Source organism: Plecotus auritus, assembly GCF_963455305.1.
Source record: "Plecotus auritus genome assembly, chromosome: 9".
NCBI classification, from domain to species: Eukaryota; Metazoa; Chordata; class Mammalia; order Chiroptera; family Vespertilionidae; genus Plecotus; species Plecotus auritus.
The window spans coordinates 6,979,953-7,003,582 of NC_137783.1; the positions used below are offsets into that span (position 1 = coordinate 6,979,953).

The following is a 23,630-nucleotide window of genomic DNA, read 5'->3' on the forward strand; positions in this document are numbered from 1 at the left end:
CACCTCACATACCTGCTTCTGTTGAAACACTTACACATGCGCACAAACATGCATGTGCAAGGATGTTCATGCAGAGATGCCAGTAATAGCGAAAGTGAAAATCACCTAAATCTCTATTAATAAAGAAACTGAAAAAATTGATGGCATAGTCCATATTACAGTCATTGAGAGCGTGAGGCAGACATATTTGTACTAACTCACTATGATCCCATATGTATGTAAAACTCCAAACCAATATGTATTTAATTTTTTATTTTATTTTTAAAAAATCTTCATTGTTGAAAGTATTACATATGTTCCCTTTCCCCCCCAATGACCTTTTCTAGCCCATGCCCATCCCCGCCCCACGCTTTCACCACCCTATTGTCTGTGTCCATGGGTTATGCATATATGCATACAAGTTCTTTGGTTGATCTCTTCCCACCCACCTGCCCTCCCACGCCTTCCCTCTGATATATATATGACTGGAGATATGCACACCCAGCTGCTGGCAATGGCTAACTCAGAGGAAGGGTGTGAGGGAACAATGTGAAGGAAGGTTTGGGGCTGTGCACCTGTGTAAAGGTGGAGTGAAGGTACAGTGGCCACCATACTGTAAAGGTATCTTAAGACCAAAAAACAAAGCAGGCGAATTCATTGACTAGAAGAGAACTGATTGTACGGTAATTTACTTACAGGGAAGATTGAGTCGGGATGGAAAAGACGACTCAGAGGTCTACACAGATTATTCTCCCCTACTCTACAGTTGTTACAGTAAATGTTTTGTAGTACAGCTGACCTACTAATGATTGACACGGCAAAGGGACAAAGAATGTAGCTTGAGCCAGGAACCATACCTCCTGGTGGTCTTAGGATGGATAATTGCTTACAATCGATGCCAGTACCTAGTTTGATATTTATCTTGGTTGCTTGTCATTCTGGCCGTTTACTGACAGGAATCTTGGTTACAGGATACAGCTAATCATTAACTATGAGGCGTTGGTGCTGGCTGAGACTCAGCATGGAAACTAGGGAGAAATTAGAGGGCACACAAAGATGGGGTCAGCTTTGTTTACATCAACATCTATATAGTACCCCGAACTATAGAAATAAAATGCCTATATATTTAGAAGTGTACAATATAAATGTCTATATTTACAAATACTTATGTGTATATATTTAGTACATTATGCAAATAAATGTACTATATGTAAGGTCCATAACTGTAAAAAACGTCATTGAAAATATTGAAGATAATAACATTCTAACAGATGCTAATGAAAAAGTTTTCTCTAGGTAGGTAAGACTTCAGCAGTTTTTTCTCCTTTTATTTTTATTTCATAATTTTTTTTTCTGGGGCAGAGGTGTTAGAAAGTATATTCTCAGGCCCTCCATTCTGTTCCCATCAGGAACCAAGGCTGAGAAGGAAGATGAGGTGGGAGAGGGAAGAGGGTAAAGCACCCCCTCCCAGGCAGGACCCGGTTAGTCAGAGAACAGGCTGGTGAAAGACTTCCTCATTTTGCAGATGGTTTTGGCCATGGCCTCGTCTTCGCTTGGTGTCCCACGCTGGGAAGCGTCCGATGTGCTGAGGCTGTAAGGGCCTGGGATTTGTGGAGATGGGGGTGGAGTGGTGCTGGCTTCTTGGCCTCTTCGCCCTGTTGGGAGGTGCTGCGGCCTTGCACAGGGGGCGTGGGCTGTGAAGGGAGGGTGGCACCAGGCTGCAGACCAGGATGCCCGGGGCAACTGTGGAGAGCCTGGTGATCTCTGCTGTGTGAGGATCCCTACTGGGGGCTCGGGGGTTGCTGGCTTTGTGGGGAGAGCCTCTGCTGGGAGGGGCTTCCGGATCTCGAGGGCTGAGGAGACTGAGCTTGGCTGGGGCTGTCCCAGCGGAGGCCCCAGCTGGGCTGTCCCCGGGATTTTGCTGGTTTAGTCTGCGGAGCCCAAGGCCTCAGGGGGGAGGGCACTGTGGCCCCTGGCATCAGGAATTGGCTCATTTTGGAAACAACAAGGTGGGCCATCAGCTGTTTGTTCTCTTCCACATGCTCTCCAATCAGGGTCATTGAGCTGTCCATCACAGGGTGGAGGGGAGCCCGGTCCAGGAGTCCTCATCCATTGATTGCCGGCCTCATCCCCTGTCTGGATGGGAGCTCCAGGAGACAGTGTTCCCCGCTGTGTCCCCAGCCCCTGGCTCAAGGCTGGCACCCAGGATCGGGGTTCAGTGGTGAAGGAATGAACACCGTGTGTGCGCCAAACCTGAGTTCATGTCCGGTGGTCCTGGGAGGAGATGCAGAGGCTGGAGGGCCAGGCGGGGTCTCAAGAAACGCAGCAAGGCCTGGGGTCCACCCTGGATCTGAAGCTCGCAGGGCATCTCAGGCGGCAGGGGACCTGGGGCTGCGTGGCTCTGGCCTGGGAGCCAGTGTGCACCTTCAATGTCCCCCGAAAAGGGCTACTGGGGGAATGTCAGGTGTGGTGGCAGCCAAAGGGAAGCCATTCCTGGACCTGAGGGAGAGCTGTTTTCAGGGGAGGACTACACTTACAAATATCCACGCAACTGCTCGTGGGCGCTTCCTCCCTTCACCTCCGAGGGCAGCCACTCCCTGGGCAGGGCTGTGATTTCCTCCTGGCACAGCTGGAGGAGAGCAGCAGGGCTCCCACCCATCAAGTCTCCTAGTCCTGCCCACTGTGGGCCCCACGGTCTCCTGACCACGGGCAGCTAGTCCTCCAGGCCACATGCTTCCCATCAGCTTTATTTCATAATTTTAAAAAATACTGTATTAATTGCTTCTGATAGTTCACATTTTAAAATCTCTGAAACTGGGATGCATCCTACAATTATAATTGTGAGTGTTCTTTTTTTTCTTAATGGTACACAAAATGACATGTCCAATCATTGATGGCATTTCTAGATTTGATGAAACATGGTAAACAGAAAGTAATGAGAAAATATGGCTGGGCTGGTGTGGCTCAGTGGTTGAGCATTGACCCATGAACCAAGAGGTCATCAGTTCCATTACAGCCGATTCGATTGATTGGGGGGAGGGAAGGGAGTGTGTGCAGGAGACAGCCGATTGATGGTCCTCTCTTTCTTTTTGGGGGGGAGGTCCTCTCTTACCCATGTTTCTATCTCTCCATCCCTCTCCCTTCCTCTCTCTCTAAAAATCAATAAAAACACTTTTTTAAAGAGAAAATATGTTAAATCTATGTAACCCAAATCTCCGATCTTTCCCCTTTTACCAAGGTAGTTTGCTGAATCTTACAGACATTTAGCCCAAAATATGTAGTATAATTTTGGCTGGGAGAATCATTTCCCATTAACTTAGCAAGATTGTAGAATCTGAAAAACTCGATCTCCCTCCCTTGCTCAGCGTGCAAACATTTGCACAACAGGCTGTGACATGAGCTCAAGGGTGGGGAGATGGATACAGATATAACCATAGCGGAGTTCTTGCCTGTGACTACCTTACAATCAGGTGGGAACACAGAAACGGGGAGGGAAGGCATGACCAGAGGTCTTGCTTCTGGGATTTCTGACCTGGAGATCCATACTTGAGGAAAGAGAAAAAGAGGTAGAGCAGGATGAAAGTGTGTTAGGTGAATGGCCTCTCCCTGCCCCTGGTGGGGCTGTTCATGCTGTGTCTTCAGGAGTCCCTGACCCTGAGTATTTCCTCAATGAATGTGTTAGGGAGCAGCTCCATGTGGCGAAGGCCTGTAGGTGCCACCTTTGTCTCTGGCACATAGGGGGCACTCAGAAAATAAATGAGGATGAAGACAGCGGTCAATAGATTCTAAAACAAAGTTGTTAGAAGGTGGTGGGTGCAGGGAGGGAAGGCTAATGAAGGCAGTGGCCAAGCTCGGATGGAGTGGGACACAGGGCCAGGGGTAGAGAGGTTATCCATGGGTAGGAGGGAGGGTGAGTGGAATTGATGCCACCCTGCCTCCCATTTCACCACTAGGTGCTGTCAGACCTGCCAGACAGGTTCACCAGAGTTAAGGGGAAAGGAAAAAGGGGTAGAGAGAAGGAAGGGAGGTATTCTCAACCTTTAGCAATAAGACTGTTGAATTGTCACTAACGGAAGGAACTGGTATGTGGAAACAGACAAACCGAATTCTAGTCCCAGCTCTGCCACCTTAGCTATGAAACCTCACTATGTTGCCTTTCTTCTCTGTGCTTGCTTTCTCAGTGATCAAACGGAACTGTTTATCCTGCCCTCTGTACCTCTCCCAATGAAGATCTGAATGAAGAAAAAAGCCTTTATGCTATTTTTATAGATAGCTTTGTGGAGGAGGTCCCCAAAATCAGGCTCAGATTCAATGATTTGTTGGGGAACTCGCACGATTCAGCATATAGCTGTCCTCATGGCTGTGATTTATTACTGCCAGAGAGTACCAAGTGAAATCAGCAAAGGGAAAAGGCACATGGGGTGGTGTCCAGAGAAAAGTAGACCCACGCTTCCAGAAGTCCTCCTCTAGTGGCATCACACAGGATACACTTAATTCCTCCAGCAACAAGTTGTGACAACATGAAAATTGTTGACCAGGGAAGCTCATTAAAGACCCAGTGCTCATTAGAGACTCAGGTTTTTTATTGGGGGCCAGTCCCATGGCATCTTCTGCCTAACACATATAAAAATTCCAGGCTCTCAGAAGGAAACATGGTCAGCATGAACCCCATTGTTTGTACAAAAAGTTTAGGCATAGTCAGTCACGCTTATAAATTTTGGGAATCGTGGGAGCACTCCTGAAATCGAAGTTCGCAGACACCAGCCAAGGGCCTACTTACCAGCAGACTTTCTAAGCTATGTCCTGTTTGCACAGCCTGCAGGCTCATTACTCCCCAGGAAAAGAGTAAGAAGTGGTTGGCACCAATGTGGGCTTGAAAAATGCCCAAACTGTCTGGGCGTGTGGACAAGGGATTGTAAGACGGTCACAGATGTTCTAATTCCCAGGCCCCTGGGAACCAAATGGGCTCTTTTTATGTTTTTCCCATCATTGGATTTAATGAGAGATTAGGCATGTGTCAGCTAAGAGAGCCATTGGAGCGGCAGCTCTTTTAAGGGTTTCCAGACCAGCTTGGGGACCAGGAAGTAACCTCTGGAAGGAGCTTCAGTCATTGACATTGTCCTGAGGGTTAACTGGCTTCCAGCGTATTTGAGGCTTCTTGAACATTCCCCAAAGGAAGTAGTCCTCCTTCTGTCTCCACAGTTTCAAGGTGCTGATAATGGAACCTGAGTAGATCCCGGGCCCCAGGAAGCCTAGCTTTGGAGCTGTGTTGCATTAAAAGAAACAGTTCAGCAAGAAAACGGTAATTAAAATAAATTCAGATCCTCATCTACATTTTTCAAAGAACATTAAAGAGGATAAAATTCATTACCTACAGTGATTTTTTTTTTTTTACAGAGAGAAGAAGGGAGAGAGGGAAACATTGATTTGTTGTTCCACTTATTTATGCATTCATCGATTGATTCTTTTTTTAAAATATATTTTTATTGATTTTAGAGAGGAAGGGAGAGGGTGAGAGAGATAGAAACATCAATGATGATCAGAGAGAATTAGTGATCGGCTGCCTCCTACACACACCCCCACTGGGGATTGAGCCCACAACCCAGGCATGTGCCCTTGACTGGAATTGAACTTGGGACCCTTCAGTCCCCAGGCCAATGGTCTACCCACTGAGCCAAACCAGCTAGGGCTTCTCTTTCCTTTTCTTCACCATTAGCCTTTCCCCGCCCCACTATTCTCCCTCTTTTCTTATCTCAACCCTTTCTTACTTGAGCTCCTACACCACTTCTCCAGCTGTCTTCCCAACTCATTACCCTATGTACTTAATGAATATACCAGTAGGTGGAGGAAAAAAGGGAAGGTAGGGATGAAAGCTAATATCAGAATATTAGAGTAGCTAAGGGGGCAGAAAGAGGCTATAAATATTCTGTGCATTGATTTTGTCCCTCTTCTATGCATATATGTGAAAATTATCTCTAGAGAGCTTGTGTCAGGGGTTATGCTGAGTGCTACAGGTAGCATCTCATTGAAACCTCAACCAAACTTATCATGCCTATTACACAGATGATAAAACTGAGGCTCAGAGAGATTACTTGCCTAAAGTCATAGTGCTAGTAAATGGCAAAGCTGGGGTTTGAAGCCATGTCAAACTCCAAATGTGGCATGCTCACAGGATGAGCTGAGATGTATTTGTAATCCCGTTCTCTAGGAAATAAAACATACCCCTAGTTCTAAAACACCAATGTGGACGTGCTCTAACTCCAGGGACATGCCTGTGTCTTTCCCCTCCCCCTCTTCTTCTCTCCAGGCGCATTACACCTTTACCTTTCTCTCTCCTAAGCTCCAAGGGCCCCCCTACTTTTGCCTCAGTAACTTGTTTCCTGAGCCCATTTCTTCTACCACTTACTTCTTCTACCTCTGTGACTGTCTAAATAAACTTTCTCTTAAGAGAAAATGAAACAGAACACCAAGATGGAGCAGTCTCTGATTGCTTCTATGGGGCTTTGCTCAACAGTCTAAATTTGTACAGTTAAACCTACCTAATTTGCCTTTGTCCTCCCTTGAACTGTGCCTTTGGTTTCATTTCATGCAAGGCAAAATCACTTTAGAATTTTATATTCCATTAGTGCTTCATTCTTTCTTCTCTGTTAATATGAAAAATCTGTTAAGGTCTCTGTATTAATTTTCTATTGCTGTGTAACAAATTACCACAAACTTATTGGTAATTTAGCCTAGCCATTATGGCTCAGTGGTTGATTATCGACCTCTGAACCAGGAGGTCATGGTTCAATTCCTGGTCAGGGCACATGCCAGGTTGCAGGCTCAATCCCCAGTGTGGGGTGTGCAGGAGGCAACCGATCAATGATTCTCTCTCATCATTGATGCTTCTATGTCTCTCTCCCTCTCCCTTCCTCTCTAAAATCAATCTATATGTATGTAAAAGCCTAAACGACTGTTACGGCCTGTCGACCTGTCGCTTATGACACGCACTGACCACCAGGGGGAAGAAGCTCAACACAGGAGCTGCCCCCTGATGGTCAGTGCATTCCCACAGCCAACCCCACAGCTGGCCAACCTTCCCTGGTCCCTTCCCCTGGCCAGCCTGCCCCAATCAGCCCTGATCACCAGCCAGGCGGGGGGACCCCACCCATGCATGAATTTGTGCACTGGGCCTCTAGTAAAAAATGTATTTTAAAAAATAAAATAAAACAACACCCATTTATTAGCTCACAGTTCTGTAGTTCATAATTCCAGGTGTGGCATGATTGGGTTCTCCATTCAGAGTTTTGTCAGACCGAAGTCCAGGTTCTGGTCAAGCTACATTCCTTTCTGGAGGCTCTGGGGAAGAATTTGCCTCTACACTCATCCAAGTTGTTGATGGAATTCAGATCTTTGCAGTTGTAGGACTGAGGTCTCTGTTCATTGGCTGGCTGTTGGCTGGCAGACTGCTCTCAGCTTCCAGAGGCCATCTGCAATTCCTTGCCATGTGGCTCCCTCCATATTTCCTCTCATGCTTGCTTTGAATCGCTTTGAATGCTTTAAAGAGATTTAAAGGGCTCATGCGTTTAGTCAGACCAACCCAGACAGCTCTCCTTTTTTGTCAATTGTAACATGTATAACCTAATCACAGGAATAATAACACATCATATTTACAGTTCCAGGTATTATACAAGGTGGTGTCTCAGGGGACGGGGGGGAGCCTCTTAGAATCTGCCTACCACAGTCTCCATTCCTTTATTTATTCTGTAAGAAATAAGGCGAACCCCCAAATTCAGGGGTCCTGGTAGAACATGAGTCATACCCAGGAGCCAGGCAGCAAGACAAATACCTTTACTCCTGCAGGAGGGTGCGCAGGACATGGTATGGGAGCACGCACACACTGAGCAAGCAGTCTGCTCCACTTTTTCATTCTGATGCACGTGACCTGTCCCTCACTCTTGATTGGAGCTCAGGCACACAGTGTTTCTCAATTGGCTAATTTGAAGGGAGGGGTTGGCCTTTGCAGTTCAAGATGGCGGCCCTCAGGGGAGCTGCAAGTCATGTGGCCAAAATGGCGGCTGTCTAAACTGTTCTTTGACAGAAAAGATTACTTGTTTATTCTCACAATTCACACATCTCATGTTTATGGAGTGCCTTCCCTGAGCTAGGCATAGTTCCAGGCCTTGGGGAAACAATGGTGAACAGGACAAGCTTGGTCCCTTAAACTTACCATCTAGTGTGGTGAGATAGACAATAACCAAGGAGACTAAGAAAACTATCAGTTAGCAATGAATGCTCTGCTGAGAACTGACATAGGGTGGAATTTAGATTTAGACTGGGTGTCAGGAAAGGAGAGGAAATCCCTGAGGAGGGGCCATTTTAGTTGCTCCCTGAGAAGATAACACACTGAAAAGTCCATGTAAAGGCTGTCTAATATCCACAAACCCAAGAGCAAAGCCCACACCCTGTGGTTCCAGGGTTCCTTCTAATCATATTTTACACATTCAACAGAGACGCCTGTTTTCAAACCACACCCAAAACCACTGTGCACAGTGTCTTACTCATTCTGTTGTCTTCACCCTATTGTTTTGTGTAGCTTTGGGCTTAATCTCCTAAATTCCCAAGCAGGAGCTGGGCTTCAAGGCATGCCAACAATGGCATGTGTAAGTATGTGCTCCAATTCCCACAAACATGCCTCTAACTTCCCCTCAGCGCTCTTCTGGAGTCTGGCAAAATATTAATGGACGAAGACTCTTGGGTGTATGTATTTGTACAAATACTGCCAGGACACTTTTCTGCTAAAAATATACTCAAGTGAATCTGCATCCCAATTTCCTGCTTTCAATTTGCAGAACCTAAAGGTTCCGTGAGAACTGCCTGGCACAGGCTCACTGCACCCATTGGCCCTTGGTTCACCATTGTTTTTTTTTTTTTCTTCTTTTAATATATTTTATTGATTTTTTACAGAGAGGAAGGAAGAGGGATAGAGAGTTAGAAACATCGATGAGAGAGAAACATCGATCAGCTGCCTCCTGCACACCTCCTACTGGGGATGTGCCCGCAACCAAGTTACGTGCCCTTGACTGGAATCGAACCCGGGACCTTTCAGTCCGCAGGCCGACGCTCTATCCACTGAGCCAAACCAGTTTTGGCATTGGTTCACCACTGTTGAAAAGATTTCCAATCCCAGTTGGACACTTGTATGGTTAGGAATGCAAGGCTATGAGGTTTCGGACCTTGTTTGTTACCACGAAGCTGGAACCATCAGGTGCTCTGAAGCATACACTAAAGAACCACTTTCTGGGGGTTGACCATGTGCCAGGCGCTGTCCATACACTAAGATGAACCGTCCCAGTCATTACCTTCAAGGGACTTCCAGGGTCAGAGGGGAGAACAACATGCAGATGGGCAATTATAATATAGGAGGCTTGCTTTAATCAATTAAGTCATTTTTTCAACAAATATTTATTGAGTACTTCCTCTGTGCCAGGCAGTATAGATATCAGATACAGCAGTTGAACAAAACAGAAACAAATCCCTGCCCCCGTCAAACTTATAATCTAGATAGTAAAGACAAACTCATAAAATACATTCGGGATCAGATGGTGATAAGCAAATAAATGCTATCGAGGAAAATTTTTTTAAAAAGAGAAAGATGGCCCTAGCCAGTTTGGCTCAGTGGATAGAGCTCAGTCAGCCTGTGGACGGAAGGGTCCCAGGTTCGATTCCGGTCAAGGGCACATGCCCAGGTTGTGGGCTTGATCCCCAGGAGGGGGCGTACAAGGGGCAGCTGATCAATGATTCTCTCATCATCACTGATGTTTCTATCTCTCTCTCCCTCTCCTTTCCTCTCTGAAATCAATAAAAATATATTTAAAAAAAAAAGAGAGAAAGGTGTTTGGAAGTATGAGAGGAAGGTAGGTTATTTCATTAGAGTTGAGGGAAGACATAATTGAAAAGGTGACACTGGTGTGGGATGGGAGGGACAAGGAGAAGGGGAGGAGTTGGATAGGGCCCTACAGGTCATTATAAGGACTTTGACTATCACTGCATGAGCTGGGGAGCCACAGAGGGTCTTGATCGGGGGACTGACATGATCATCTCACTTTTGTTCTGAAAGGACTCCCCTGCTTGCTATGTAAAGAGAAAGGAGCGAAGGGGAAACAGAAAGACAAGTTAGTAGGTCATTATACACGCCAGGTGAGAAATGAGGGTGACTGGGACCAGAGTGATAGCTGTGGAGGTAGATACGGGATTTGTTGAAGGATTGATTGGATGTGGGGATGTGACAGAAAAAGTAGTCAAGGATGTCTCCAACATTTGTGGCTTGAGCAAGAGTAAGAACAAGGCTGCCATCCTTTTACATGGGAAAGATGACAGGAGCTGCAGGTTGGAGGCAGAAGGCACCAGGAGTCTGTCTTGGGGCAGGTTGGGTTATGCTATATGTCAAACATTTAATGGATGTATCCAATAGGCATCTGGGTGTGAGACTGACTGGCTTTCGGGAGAGAGGCCAAGCGCTGGTGATGCAATTTTGTAACTTATAAGCATAGAGGTGATGTCTAAAGCCATGAGCTAGAAACGAGAGATGGATGTAGTTAGAGGGAAGAGGTCCAGGGGCTTGGCCCTGGGACTTTTCAACCTCAGAGGTCAGCGTGGTGAGGAGACATCAGCAAAGGAGACTGGGTATTCACAGAGGCAGGAAGAAAGTCAGGAAAGGGGGAGCCTGGGGGGCCAAGTGAAGAAAGTGTTTCAGGAAGGATGGCATGATGGGTGAGCAGAGATGGAACCCAATGCATTAGGACATAGGAGCTGGGTTCATTTTATTTATTTATTTATTTAAAATATATTTTATTGATTTTTTACAGAGAGGAAGGGAGAATAGAGAGTTAGAAACATTGATGAGAGAAACACTGATCAGCTGCCTCCTGCACACCTCCTACTGGGGATGTGCCTGCAACCAAGGTACATGCCCTTGACCAGAATCGAACCTGGGACCTTTCAGTCCACAGGCCGACGCTCTATCCACTGAGCCAAACCGGTTAGGGCTTATTTATTTATTTTTTAAATACATTTTTGTTGATTTCAGAGAGGAAGGGAGAGGGAGAAAAAGAAACATCAATGATGAGAATCATTGATTGGCTGCCTCCTGCACACCCCCTACTGGGGACTGAGCCCTCAACCCAGGCATGTGCCCTGACAGGGAATCAAACTGTGACCTCCTTGTTCACAGGTTCGATGCTCAACCACTGAGCCATGCCGGCCAGGCTTGCTAGCATTTGTTGAGCATCCTATCTGCCTGATTCTCTGCGAGGCAATAGTGACACAATGGTGAACAACGCAAAGATGGTCCTTCCCCTCTCTATGTGTACAATCTCCAAGAAATTATACTGAAGTATGATCAGTGCAGGCAGGATGTTGTTAGTGCTCATTGCCCTGGCATCTAAACTAATTGGGGGCCAGGGAAGAATCCTGGAGGAAGTGACGTTTAACCTGAAGTATAAATAGGTGGCTGTCATCAGAGCAATAATTGGATGGTGGTGAAGAATGTTCCAAGTGAAGTGATGGCATGCCTCCCGTTAGAGGTGGGAGAGAGAGCTGTCTAAGGCACTGAAAGACTTTGGGTGTGGTGAGACATGGGCCTGGAGAGACAATGGGGGCTTGGAGGGGAGTAGTGTCTCTGTCTTCATAAAGCTTCTGGCAAGTGCTTCAAGTCTTTTTCTCTCTAGAAAGCAAAGTCCAAGGAGGCAGAAACCACATCTGCCCTGTTCACTGCTGTGTACCTATAGGTGCTTACTTCCTGTGTTTGGCACATGGTATGCACTTGATAAAGGTTTGTTGAATGAATGTATAACCATGAATCTTAGTTTACCTCTCTGAAATTTATGTTCATCATTATAAATATCATTACAGCATTCTTATAAACAAAACGATGAATATAAAAGCATTCTGTAAACTCTAAAACATAATACTTGTTTTAAAGCTGTAAGATATTATGTTGCAAATATGTATAAGGTAGTACCTCTGTTTCACCCTTAACAACTGTTGTTTTGAGAATCTTATTTACTCTCAAGTCAGGAACCCCCCCAAAATATCGTATTAAGAAAAATTATCCAGTCATATGTAGTATAAAAGTAGCTTCATTAAGAAAAAAATCCTTCATCAATCTGATCACTTCCTCTTACCATTTCGTAAAGTGGTTTCTAACATATTCAGGTTGCTTATTTTCTCACTAGAGGCCTGGTGCACGAAATTTGTGCACTCGGGGGTGGGGGTGTCCCTCATCCCGGCCTGCACCCTCTCTCTCAGTCTGGGAGCCCTTGGGGGATGTCTGACTGCCGGCTTAGGCTTGCTCCCCACTGGGAGCAGGCCTAAGCCAACAGTCGGACATCCTTAGCACTGCCGCGGAGGAGGGAGAGGCTCCCGCCACTGCCACTACGCTTGCCAGCCATGAGCCCAGCTTCTGGCTGAGCAGTGCCCTCCACCCCCAGCACCCCCCCCCCCCCCCCCCGCTCCGTGGGAGCACACTGAACCCCAGGGGACAGCTCCTGCATTGAGCATCTGCCCCTGGTGGTCAGTGCACATCATAGCAACCGGTCATTCCGCCATTTGGTTGATTTGCATATTAGCCTTTTATTATATAGGATAAGTGAGCATTAATCAACAGCAGTTGCTTTTCTCCTGGCCCAGAATAGATCCTATCTTGTATCACCTGTACCAGTGAATCAAGTCCTTGAAAGTAGGCATCTTGTATCTTTTTATTCCCAGCATCTAATATTATGGCTCTTAGTTGGTACTGAATACCTGTTGGTTGAATTTAAAAGGTAAATTTATCCTGGAAATTGACATTATACCTTTACTTATTCACAAATACAGTACTAGACTCTAAATAACTTTACTTAGTGCACTTAAATGATCATTGGTTATCACCAAATGCTTCACATGCTTTAACTTGAAAGAGAAAAGGTAAAGAAACAGAGATACTGGATTTCATTTACCTCCCAATTTTCTAGTGTTTGCCTTGTTTTAGGTCTGCCAAATAGTGAGTATTAATTAATGAGGTCATTTTATTACCGTTTTCATTCAGATATGATAATGGAAAGATAAGAATGTTGGAAAGCTTTTTCTATTTAGGCCAGGTTCCCTTCTATTTTATTGTTACGTCTCTCTATGGCCTACTAGTTTTTTATCTACAGCATTTAAAAGCTGTATTTGCTCTTATGTGTAGCTCTTTAATTTTGACTTAATTATTATATACACACACACGAGTCTCTTGATCCTGCCCCATAAAACAGTTCCTACAGCTTCTTAGTACTTGTTGCTCAACGCTGTCTGGCTCTTACGTTTTTGGGAGTAAGCTCAGACATTTGGAGTGGTTTAAACATTTCGGAGGAAGACCTCTCTGAAATTTAATTTAAAAATAATCTTTTTTTAGAATTTGTGATTTATTTTTTTGTCTATGCATTTCCCAAAATTTTTTTCAGTGATAAATTTACAGTTAAATAGAAAAAAAAAAACAAAACCAAAAAACCACCACACACACCTCTTTGCTGAGGCAGAAAAAATGAGGGGAAATTCTTTTTGTGTGTATATACTGTGGTTTTCTCGTTCATTAATGTAGTACTCATTGATTCACACATACCCTCCATTATTACAAAATGTGTAATACAAGTTGCAATAATTTATTCCACTGCTGCTTTCTGAATTTTTCTTCTGAAGTCATCTTAATTTCAGACCAAGGACTTGAGCAATTACATTCTGTTTAAGTGGCTTTCAAACTCTTGGTGTACATAATGTTTGAACATTAAGGTTATTAATCAACAATAAAGACTGCAGCAAAAGGCCTGTTATACATTGATTTTCTTGTCACGAACGCTTATTTTTCTTCCGTTTGCCATGTGTGCTGAGTGTAAAGGCGACAACACTCCACGTACTTGCGAGCATGCAGGTCTGTCCGGCGGCAGCGCGTTTGCCCTCTGATAGGTTGCTGTCACTGGTCTGTCCCCATCTTTAAGGTCTCCGCTCCCCACTAGCCTTGTCTGGGGGCGCCCCCCTCACTCAGGCAATCTCTGTCACCAACGTTTTTATTTTTTAAAAATGCCTTTTAGAGAGGAAGGGAGCGGGAGAGAAACATCAACGATGAGAATCATTGATTGGCTGCCTCCTGGACGCCCCATACTGGGGATCCAGCCTGCAACCCGGTAGGTGCCCTTGACTGGAATCGAACCCGGGACCCTTCCAGCTGGTTTGGCTCTATCCACTGAGCCAAACCAGCTGGGACTCACCAACGTTTTTATTTTACCTAGATATGAAATGAGCTTGCTTCTGTAGTTATCTACTGCATCGCTCCTCCCCGTGCTAGTCCGTGACGTGACTGGCCACCACTTTTTCCCCGGGTGAGCAGCGCTGACCTGAAGATACCTGCTCAGTGCATTTCCGTTAAACGGATGCATTCCGCATTTCCCCTCAGCCAAGACGGGCCATGCCCTAGGCCAGTGGTCGGCAAACTGCGGCTCTCTTGACTAATGAGTTTGCCCACCACTGACCTAGACTCTCGATTCCAATAATCACAGGCTGTTGTTGTTCCTTGTGATTAAGCCCCTATCCCAGTGGTCGGCAAACTCATTAGTCAACAGAACCGCAGTTTGCCGACCACTGCTAGGCGGATGGACCTGACTGACTCTAACTTTGCACGACTCGGCACAAATCATGGTAAAAATAAATCTGTGCAGACGCCTGCCTTCTAGAGAGACGGAAATTCTGACCCAAATCTCACCTTTCCCGGCCCGACTGTCGCCTGAGCGGTGAGGGGCCTGAGAATCGCTTCCCTTACATTGAAGCTCGGAGTTCCAAGGGGGCATCTAAGAGCGCGGGTGGCGCCAGCCGCCGCCACGTCAGCCGACGCGCGTAAAGCCAGCGCGCCTGCGCGCGGGAGACGGGTGGTGCGCACGCGGAGGTCCGCCCCCTACATCCGGGGCCTGGGCAGCGGCGCCGCCGCCGCGCGGAGGTCACGTGGGTCCCTCCTTTCCATCGCTGGCTGGCTGTCTGGGCGCGGGCCACTGCTGGTGAGGCGCGTGGGACCTCGCGCTGGTTCCCCTTCGGCCCGGGCCACTAAGGAGTTCCCTGACGCTGGGTGAGCTGAGCCTGCCGCCAAGATGCCGGCCTATTTCCAGAGGCCGGAAAATGCCCTCAAACGCGCCAACGGTGAGTAGGGGGTCGGGGCGCTCCGGGCTGGGGTGGCCGAGGCCTCAGAGGTCGAGGGGCCCGCGCCTGCTTCTCACTGTTCCGCTGCCTGACTGCGGCCGGAGAAGGGATCGATGCGGCCTGCCCGCCGCCGTCCCAGACCGTAGTTGGGCATGGTTTCCCTTCTCGTTCCAACTGACCCGGGAGTCGGAGGCGCGGAGCCGGGAACCGTCGCCCTGGGGCCCTTCCGTCCCCCCGTCGCCTTCTGTTGAGTCTTGGGGGCCGCCATCCCGGAGACTGAGCCCCCCGGGCTGGAGCTGGCTCCTCCACCCTGTCTACCCCCACCTCGCTCTTCAGGCCCTGGGTCTTTCGTCTGCTTAGGCCCCCGCGCCCCGGGCCGCCATCTGGGAGTGCCGGGGAGGAAGAAACATGGCTCCCTCCCGGGGACAATGCACGCGAGAACCTCGACTCCACCTCCCGCAGGGGCCGGGAGCCGGGCAGTCCCACCTCCGGCCCTCCCCCGGACCCCTCCGCCCCCCAAATCCAGCGCGGTGCTTTGCTGGGTCAGGGTCCACTTACTCTCCTCCAGCCACTGTGCCTTTGCTTCGGGTACTCTGACCCACATAACCGGTTTTCAGGTTTTTTTCTGGCATTGATTATTCGCTGCCCAAAAGCCTATTCGGAATCACAGGAAGTTGGGCCAGAGTTAATACTAGTAACAGAAAGACTTCACGTTCTCCCAAAAGATAACGAAATTGAGGCCTAGAGAGAGAATGGTTTGCCCAAGGTCACTCCGGGAGTGAGTTGCTGAGCCAGGGGATGAAACTGAGGTCTCTTGACGTCCAGAGGAGCCACAGCGTTGCTGCCTGCGATTTCTATTTCCCTATGTGTACTTGAGCTAGGGGCCATTTCGGGAAAACTTGTGCGTGTCCCGATGTATTCAGTAGGCATTTATTACGTTGGCGTTATGGGGGTACAAATGTATTATGCCTGTCTCGGATCTTTAATTAAGTTAAAAAAACTTACTTGTTTAGGGTTTTATTAGCCTAGCAATCTGTTAGGGCACCCATAGCCCTTGTCTTCACCCTTCCTCCACCCACACAAGTTTTGGGTCTCATCCATGTTGTTGATGGATATACCTTGTGTGTTACGGTATTATGTTTGTGGGGCTTATTTTGTTGGTTGGTTTGAAAATTCCTCTTTCGGAAAGGTCAGTGTCAGTCAGTACATGAAATTGACCTAGCAGGGCTAGAGATATGTTTGTCACATGCTCATCATTTTAACTAAAAGTAACATTTGAGAGAGTTAACAGTCTGGAATAGGTTAATTGTACATTCTGTGGACAGAGTAATTGTTCAAAAAAAACCTACAACTAAAGATCTAATCAACTACCCATTCTAACCAGCTATCTCATGGTTAGAACAGGTGAGCTGTTTAAGTTTATAGGAAAGAAAATAGAAATTTATTACAAAATAAAGATTGTAGCAAAGTTATGATATTTTTTTAAAGTTTCAAAATTTACCATTATATTAAATGACTTGGGTAAAACTCTACTGGGTTTGCTATTGTAGATCTGTTTTACAGTCATTTGAATGCTTTTACCAACACCTTCCTTCCCCCTTTCTAATAGGCTGAAGCACTGTAATCTCCATGGCCTGAAAGTTACTCATTTGATGTGTTCAGGCTTTATTTCCTTCATCACTCCTCCCTTCTGAACCTTCATATGAACTTAATATTTCAGTAACTTTTTAAACTTAGTAGGGATACATAATGTGTAACAAATCTTAAAACCTTTTCCCCCCCACATTTTCTAAGTTGAAATTGATTTGATTCATGAAGGGGAAGTTGGGCAAAGCATCTAAAATTAAAGTAGGCAAGATGAGAAGGATACTGCTGGTGGGAGTGAATTTTGTTTTCTGTAGTTTTACAAAAAGGCTAGGCTCCATGCTGCAGCCCTTTTAAGCTGTAAGATGGGTGTTTCTGTGGTAGAGATGAAATGCTTTGCCATTCATGTATTAATTTTTGTACCTTTGATCTTTTAAGAGATCTCTTCAATGTCAAGGTGAGCAGAATGTAGATGGTGAATGGCACTGCTTAAAAAACTAAATAGGATGATAATAAAAGCACCTTTCATTCAATGGGAATAACCTCATTTTATCTAAATGTTTTATCTAACATTTGTAACCTCAAACACATTAAGACCAAATCCATTAATAAAATGTGAATAAATTTAAGTAGAATAATCCTTCAGGTCACCCTGAGTCTGTATATCAGAGCAATGTTTTTGGAAACAATTGCAGTAATTATTCAGGAATATGAGAGCTTGGCCCAACAGTTACAGGCAAAAAATTCATAATCTGGTATCACTTGGGAAAAGCCCTTTTTCCAGATTATATTGTTAGTAGTGCCAAATTAGCTGCTTCTGACCCTGTAATAGCTTTTTAATTAAACTACCGGGGGATATCAAAATAATTGTTATTAAACCCACAAATTGTGTAACAATATAGCTTATCTACTTGGTCTGCTGCACAAACTAGTAAGATTGAGAGGTTCATCTAAACTTTTTCTTTATAGATACATAGTTTCACTCACTGTGTATGGAAGGTAAACTCAGGATGCACTAATAGTTTATAATTCCAGATTTTTATTTTTGTTTCAGAAATATCAATCTGGAAAGGAACATTCTTTAAACATCAAAATAGAGCCTTTAGTGTGACAGTTCTTTCCAGACTTACCCCCTCACCCCAAATCAGATAATTCAGAGGAACTACATTTAAATCCTCCTTGTATATTGTTAGGGCAGTGGTCGGCAAACTCATTTTTCAACAGAGTGGCAAACCGCGGCTCGCGAGCTGCAGTTTGCCGACCACTGTGTTGGGGTAAAGACATCATGGATTATCATGAGAAATCTGTTCCCATTCTAGTTTTTTCTTTTAAAAACATTTGTTTGTTGATGGTTGAAGTGTTTGTCCAATAAAAATTATTTTTTAATGCATTTGCTTTGGCTTGTTTGAAAGTATGGTATGGGATTTGGAAGCAAATTTTGATTGGCTATCTAGGAGTGAAAAAGACTCTTAATTGTATTCCTAAACAAGACTTTTATTTTTAGAATGTCATTAAGAAACCATACTTTCTCATTTAAAAATCAAGAGATTGGGAAAGTGAACTATTTTTAGGCAGTTTAGTATTTTGTCATCACAACATACTGGGGCCAGCTCTCAACTTTAACTCTCTTTGTCCCTATTTTATGTTAAAAGATATTGACAGTACTTATGTACAGTAATGTAAGATTTAAATCTTCAATATAAGATTGGGAATAGTGTAGAATAGGTCATTTTAGTGCTGCTGTTAACAATATTTTCAATGTAAAGGATAAATTTAAAAACATTTGCTCCCCAATTTTTGGCTGATAGATACAGTTTTTGTTAAATAGTTGTGAAAATACCTAAATTCTGTTGCATTTTAGAAAATAACCTTATGTGCATGCTCCAGGAATAAGATCGGTAGGTCCACCCCTTAGAACAGGAAAGGTTTATTATTCCAATAAGGTATCTAGTTATAATACGTATTGTTTCATTTTGTAGCATTTTGGGGGACAGCGTGTAATAAAATAACTGAAAAAGGACTTTCTCTCATAAGGAAATATTAATATTCAGTTTATTAACTTGAAGTATTAAAGAGGGATTTGCATTCATTTACATATGAGGAATATTTGATGAAGTAGGATATTGTATAAAGGTATTTATTTCAGTATGTTGTGTTGTGATTTACTAGTATCCTGTTGCAAACTTTCTCTATACTAGAGAGTTACAATATTGTTTGTAGTTTTCTCAGGGCAAGGAATGTTCACAGTCAGCATTCCTGAAAGATGTGATAATTGGAAGAAGAAATATTAGAGAATTACTAAACCTGTAGTTCTAGTAAGACCCCCAAATAAGGGGCCTTTTTGCCTATTCTTTGGTTAGTTAGCACAGAGTTGCATGGTAGATAATGCTACACATTGTTAGTTTACTCTTAATTCTTTGTCAAATATTTTAAAAAATTTATTGATTTTTAGTGAGAAAGAGGAAGGGGGAGAAAAACAGAGAAACACTGATTTGTTCCACCTATTTATGCATTCATTGGCTGCTTCTTGTATGTGCCCTGACCTGGATGGAACCCAAAGCCTTGGCATATTGGGATGACACTTAAACCAACTGAGCTATCTGGCCAAGGCAAAGAATTTTTTTTTAATAATATGTTTTTATTGTTTAGAGAGAAAAGAAGGGAGAGGGATAGAGATGTAGAGACATGAATGAGAGAGGAACACCAATGATCGCTGCCTCCTACACGCACCCCCACTGGGTAATCAAGCCCGCAACTCAGGCATGTGCCCTGACTGGGAATTGAACCAGTGACCTCTTGGTTCATGGGCCAGTGCGCAAACACTGGGCCACACAGGCCGGGCAGATTTTTTTAAAAAATATTTTATTGATTTTTTTACATAGAGGAAGGGAGAGGGATAGAGAGTTAGAAACATCGAAGAGAGGGAAACATTGATCAGCTGCTTCCCGCACACTCCCCACTGGGTATGTGCCCGCAACCAAGGTACATGCCCTTGACCGGAATTGAACCTGGGACCCTTCAGTCCGCAGGCTGACGCTCTATCCACTGAGCCAAACCGGTCAGGGCCAGATTTTTTTTTTTAATAATTTTTTAATATATATTTTTTATTAATTTCAGAGAGGAAGGGAGAGGGAGAGAGAGATATAAACATCAATGATGAGAGGGAATCATTGGTTGGCTGCCTCTTGCACATCCCCTACTGGGGATCGAGCCTGCAACCTGGGCATGTGTCCTTGACCGGAATCGAACCCGGGACCCTTCAGTCTGCAGGCCGACGCTCTATCCACTAAGCCAAACCGGCTAGGGCCAGATTTCTTTTTTTAAGGAGGAAATTAAATAATGATTTAAAAAAATGAAGATGTAGTGTTTTAAGACATTTTGTATAGGGTAAAACTAGTGTTTTAGTGCTCCCAAGTTGTTCAAGTGTTCATTGAAAAGGTACTGTGAAATTTGGCAATTACGTATTGAATTTAAGTTGAACATAACCAGGTGACTTAAACCTTTCTCCCCCCCAGTTTATTGTTTGTGTAAAAGAAAGCAAAAAATGATAAATAAGATAAATTTCAACTTTAGTCAGAAATAATGTGATAGAGGGGCCTTTGCTTTTATTTTATTTTATTTTTTTTAAAATATATTTTATTGATATTTTACAGAGAAGAAGGGAGAGGGATAGAGAGCTAGAAACATCAATGAGAGAGAAACATCGATCAGCTGCCTCCTGCACACCTCCCACTGGAGATGTGCCCACAACCAAGGTACATGCCCTTGACCGGAATCGAACCCGGGACCCTTCAGTCCGCAGGCTGACGCTCTTTCCACTGAGCCAAACCGGTTTTGGTGGGGCCTTTGCTTTTGACTGAATTTCAAAATGAGCAATATACATAGAACATGAGATTAGAACTGGATTTTGAAATATTGCCAAATATTGCCTTCAGTTTTAATTGGCAGTAAATTCAAAAGAGTGTTTCTTTGCTCTATATTCTAAAACATTTTCCCCCCAGTTTTAAAAAATAAAAATTGTAGAAATTAAGTTTTAGATTTTCAGAATTACTGTAAAGGTAGTACAGAGGTCCCATATATACCAGAGTTTCCCCTATTAATATCTTATATCAGTATAATGGTACGTTTGTCACAACTAATGAACAAATACTGATGCACTATTATTAACCAAGGCCATACTCCATTCAGATTTCCTCAGCTTTCCCTGATGTCCTTCTTGTGTTTCAGGACCTCATTCAGGATGCATCACATTTAGCTGTCCTGTCTCCTTAGGGCTGCTTGGTTGTGACAGTTTCTTAGACTTTCCTTTTTGATGACCTTGATAATTTTGAGGGGTACTGGTCTGGCATTTTATAGAATGTCCCTCAATTGGGAATCTGTCTTAATATTTCCTCATGTTTAGACTGAGAGGCATACTTTTTGCTCATGTTTTGGCAGACTAAAATTTAAATTGTCAGTTCTACCAAACTCGATGTATAGAATATCCCAATTGAAAATCCCCATGAGTTATTTTGTAGATATCTACAAACTAATTCTAAAGTTTATATGAAAGGCAAAAGACCTAGTATAACCAACACGATGTTGAAGAAGAGCATTAGGACACTCATACTACCCGGTCTAAGACTTTACCATGCATTCCTTTATAGGAATCAAGACAGTGAGGTATTGGTAAACGACTAGATACATAGATCAATAGAGAATATTTAGAATAGAGAGCCCAGAAATAGACTGACAGTCAATTGATCTTAAAGGAACACAAATTTAATATATTTTTCTTGCCTCAAGTCTTCTTTTTCTTAATGCTTTATTTACTTATTTTTTTAAACACTGTCTTTTTTTAATATTTCTTTATTGATTTCAGAGAGGAAGGGAGAGGGATAGAGAGATAGAAACATCAATGATGAGAGAGAATCATTGATCGGCTGCCTCCCGCATGCCCCCTATTGGGGATCGAGCCCACATCCCAGGCATGTACCCTTGGCTGGAATCGAACCTGGGACCCTTCAGTCCGCAGGCCGACGCTTTATCCACTGAGCCAAACCGGCTAGGGCTTGCCTCAAGTCTTAGCATGAACTAGCAAAGATTATATCAGAGCACTGGTGACTAAAATCACACTTTTCTCCGTTTGTTGGGGAGACTTAGTTTCCCTCATGACTTCAGTTTCTGGAACTTTAAAATCATTTAGAAAGATATGTTTGGTACAGAGGAATTGTAGACCATATTTTGAGATAGTAACTGGTTTTCATGGTTTTACCTTAGATAATTTTGGCATAGTTTTAGAAGTCAAAAATAAATGTGACCTAAAAAGAGATGGTAATGAGTTCAGAAAGTAAAATAGCCAATTTAAAAAGCAAGCTTTAGACTTTTGTATAATATATATTACTGATTTTAATTCTGCTGAATTACCTTTCCAGAATTTCTTGAGGTTGGCAAAAAGCAACCTGCTTTGGATGTTCTTTATGATGTTATGAAAAGTAAGAAACATAGAACATGGCAAAAAATACACGAACCAATCATGTTGAAATACTTGGAACTTTGTGTGGATCTTCGCAAGAGCCATTTGGCTAAAGAAGGATTATACCAGTATAAGAACATTTGTCAACAGGTATGAACAGAGCTGGGTTTAATATTTTTTTATAAGTGCATTTAGTAATTTTGAGTTTACCGTTCAAAGTAAATATATGCTATGTCATAAAATTTGCTTTTAAGGTATTTTATGTTTTGTTGGGGAAAGTTTTATTTATTTTTTTGTTTTTGTTAGGTGAACATCAAATCTCTAGAGGATGTTGTTAGGGCATATTTGAAATTGGCAGAGGAAAAAACTGAAGCCGCTAAAGAAGAATCCCAGCAGATGGTCTTAGACATAGAAGATCTGGATAATATTCAAACTCCTGAGAGGTATGTGGGTTAAACTGCTAATAAACTTTTCTATACATGTGTCTCCATCCTGATTTGAAGTAGGTGTTTATTAGAAAGATTGCTAATATTTGAGATTTCAAATATATAGTAACCAAAAGAATCATGTGTTAGTCAAAGTTCATAAAAGTGAAAAATTACAACCTTTATATTGGTATATATTAATTTAAATGGTTGTACTATGGATTGGGAATTCAAATACTTGGACACTAAGTGTGACAGCTTTATAGTTTGTCCAAAGTTGTAGGAAGAATATGTACTATTTAATAATGATTATCGGTTTTGGTGTTTTCGTCATGGCAAAGTAGGAAACCATGTCTAAAAATGTTTTCAATATATTTTATGTTTTTGTAGTGTTCTCCTAAGTGCTGTAAGTGGCGAAGACACTCAGGATCGTACTGACAGGTTACTTTTAACTCCATGGGTTAAATTCCTGTGGGAATCATACAGACAGTGTTTGGACCTTCTTCGAAACAATTCTAGAGTAGAGCGTCTCTACCATGATATTGCCCAACAAGGTAAAACAAGAACTGAATTGAAAAGTTGACTTACGAATATAATTTGCAGCTCAGGCCCTTGTCCTGGGCACTGAAAGGTTGCTGGTTTGATTCCTGATCAGGGCACATGCCCAGGTTGTTAAGTTCAATCCTGGTGGGTGGCATATAGGAGGCAGCTGATCCATGTTTTGCTCTCACATCAGTGTTTCTCTTTCTCCCTCTCTCTCTAGATATCAGTAGTAATTTAAAAAAAATCTTAACGAATAGATTTTGCAACAGATTAACTGTTAATGTTAACTTCTTTTTCGTAGTACTTATTTTACATAGTTTTTATCCCTATTGAAATATTGGCATTCATTTGAGTAGTAAATAAGTGACTTTTTAAGAAATTTGTTTTATTATTTATGGTAATTTTATATGAAATGTATTTCATTGATGAATGCAAGACCTTTTAAAGTCATTTTGGAGTTT

At 43.5% G+C, this 23,630-nt stretch overlaps 1 protein-coding gene across 1 annotated transcript in view; it reads left to right on the forward strand.

Annotated features, from left to right (window-relative positions):
- Positions 1 to 14,899: 14,899 nt before the first annotated feature.
- EIF3A (eukaryotic translation initiation factor 3 subunit A) overlaps positions 14,900 to 23,630 on the forward strand; it is a 35,108-nt gene continuing 26,377 nt past the window's right edge. Inside the window, exons 1-4 of the mRNA XM_080687621.1 lie at positions 14,900 to 15,162; positions 22,161 to 22,351; positions 22,508 to 22,644; positions 23,017 to 23,180. Of these exons, the coding sequence (XP_080543747.1) occupies positions 15,114 to 15,162; positions 22,161 to 22,351; positions 22,508 to 22,644; positions 23,017 to 23,180 (541 nt within the window). The 5' untranslated portion in view covers positions 14,900 to 15,113. The remainder of the gene's footprint in view (positions 15,163 to 22,160; positions 22,352 to 22,507; positions 22,645 to 23,016; positions 23,181 to 23,630) is intronic.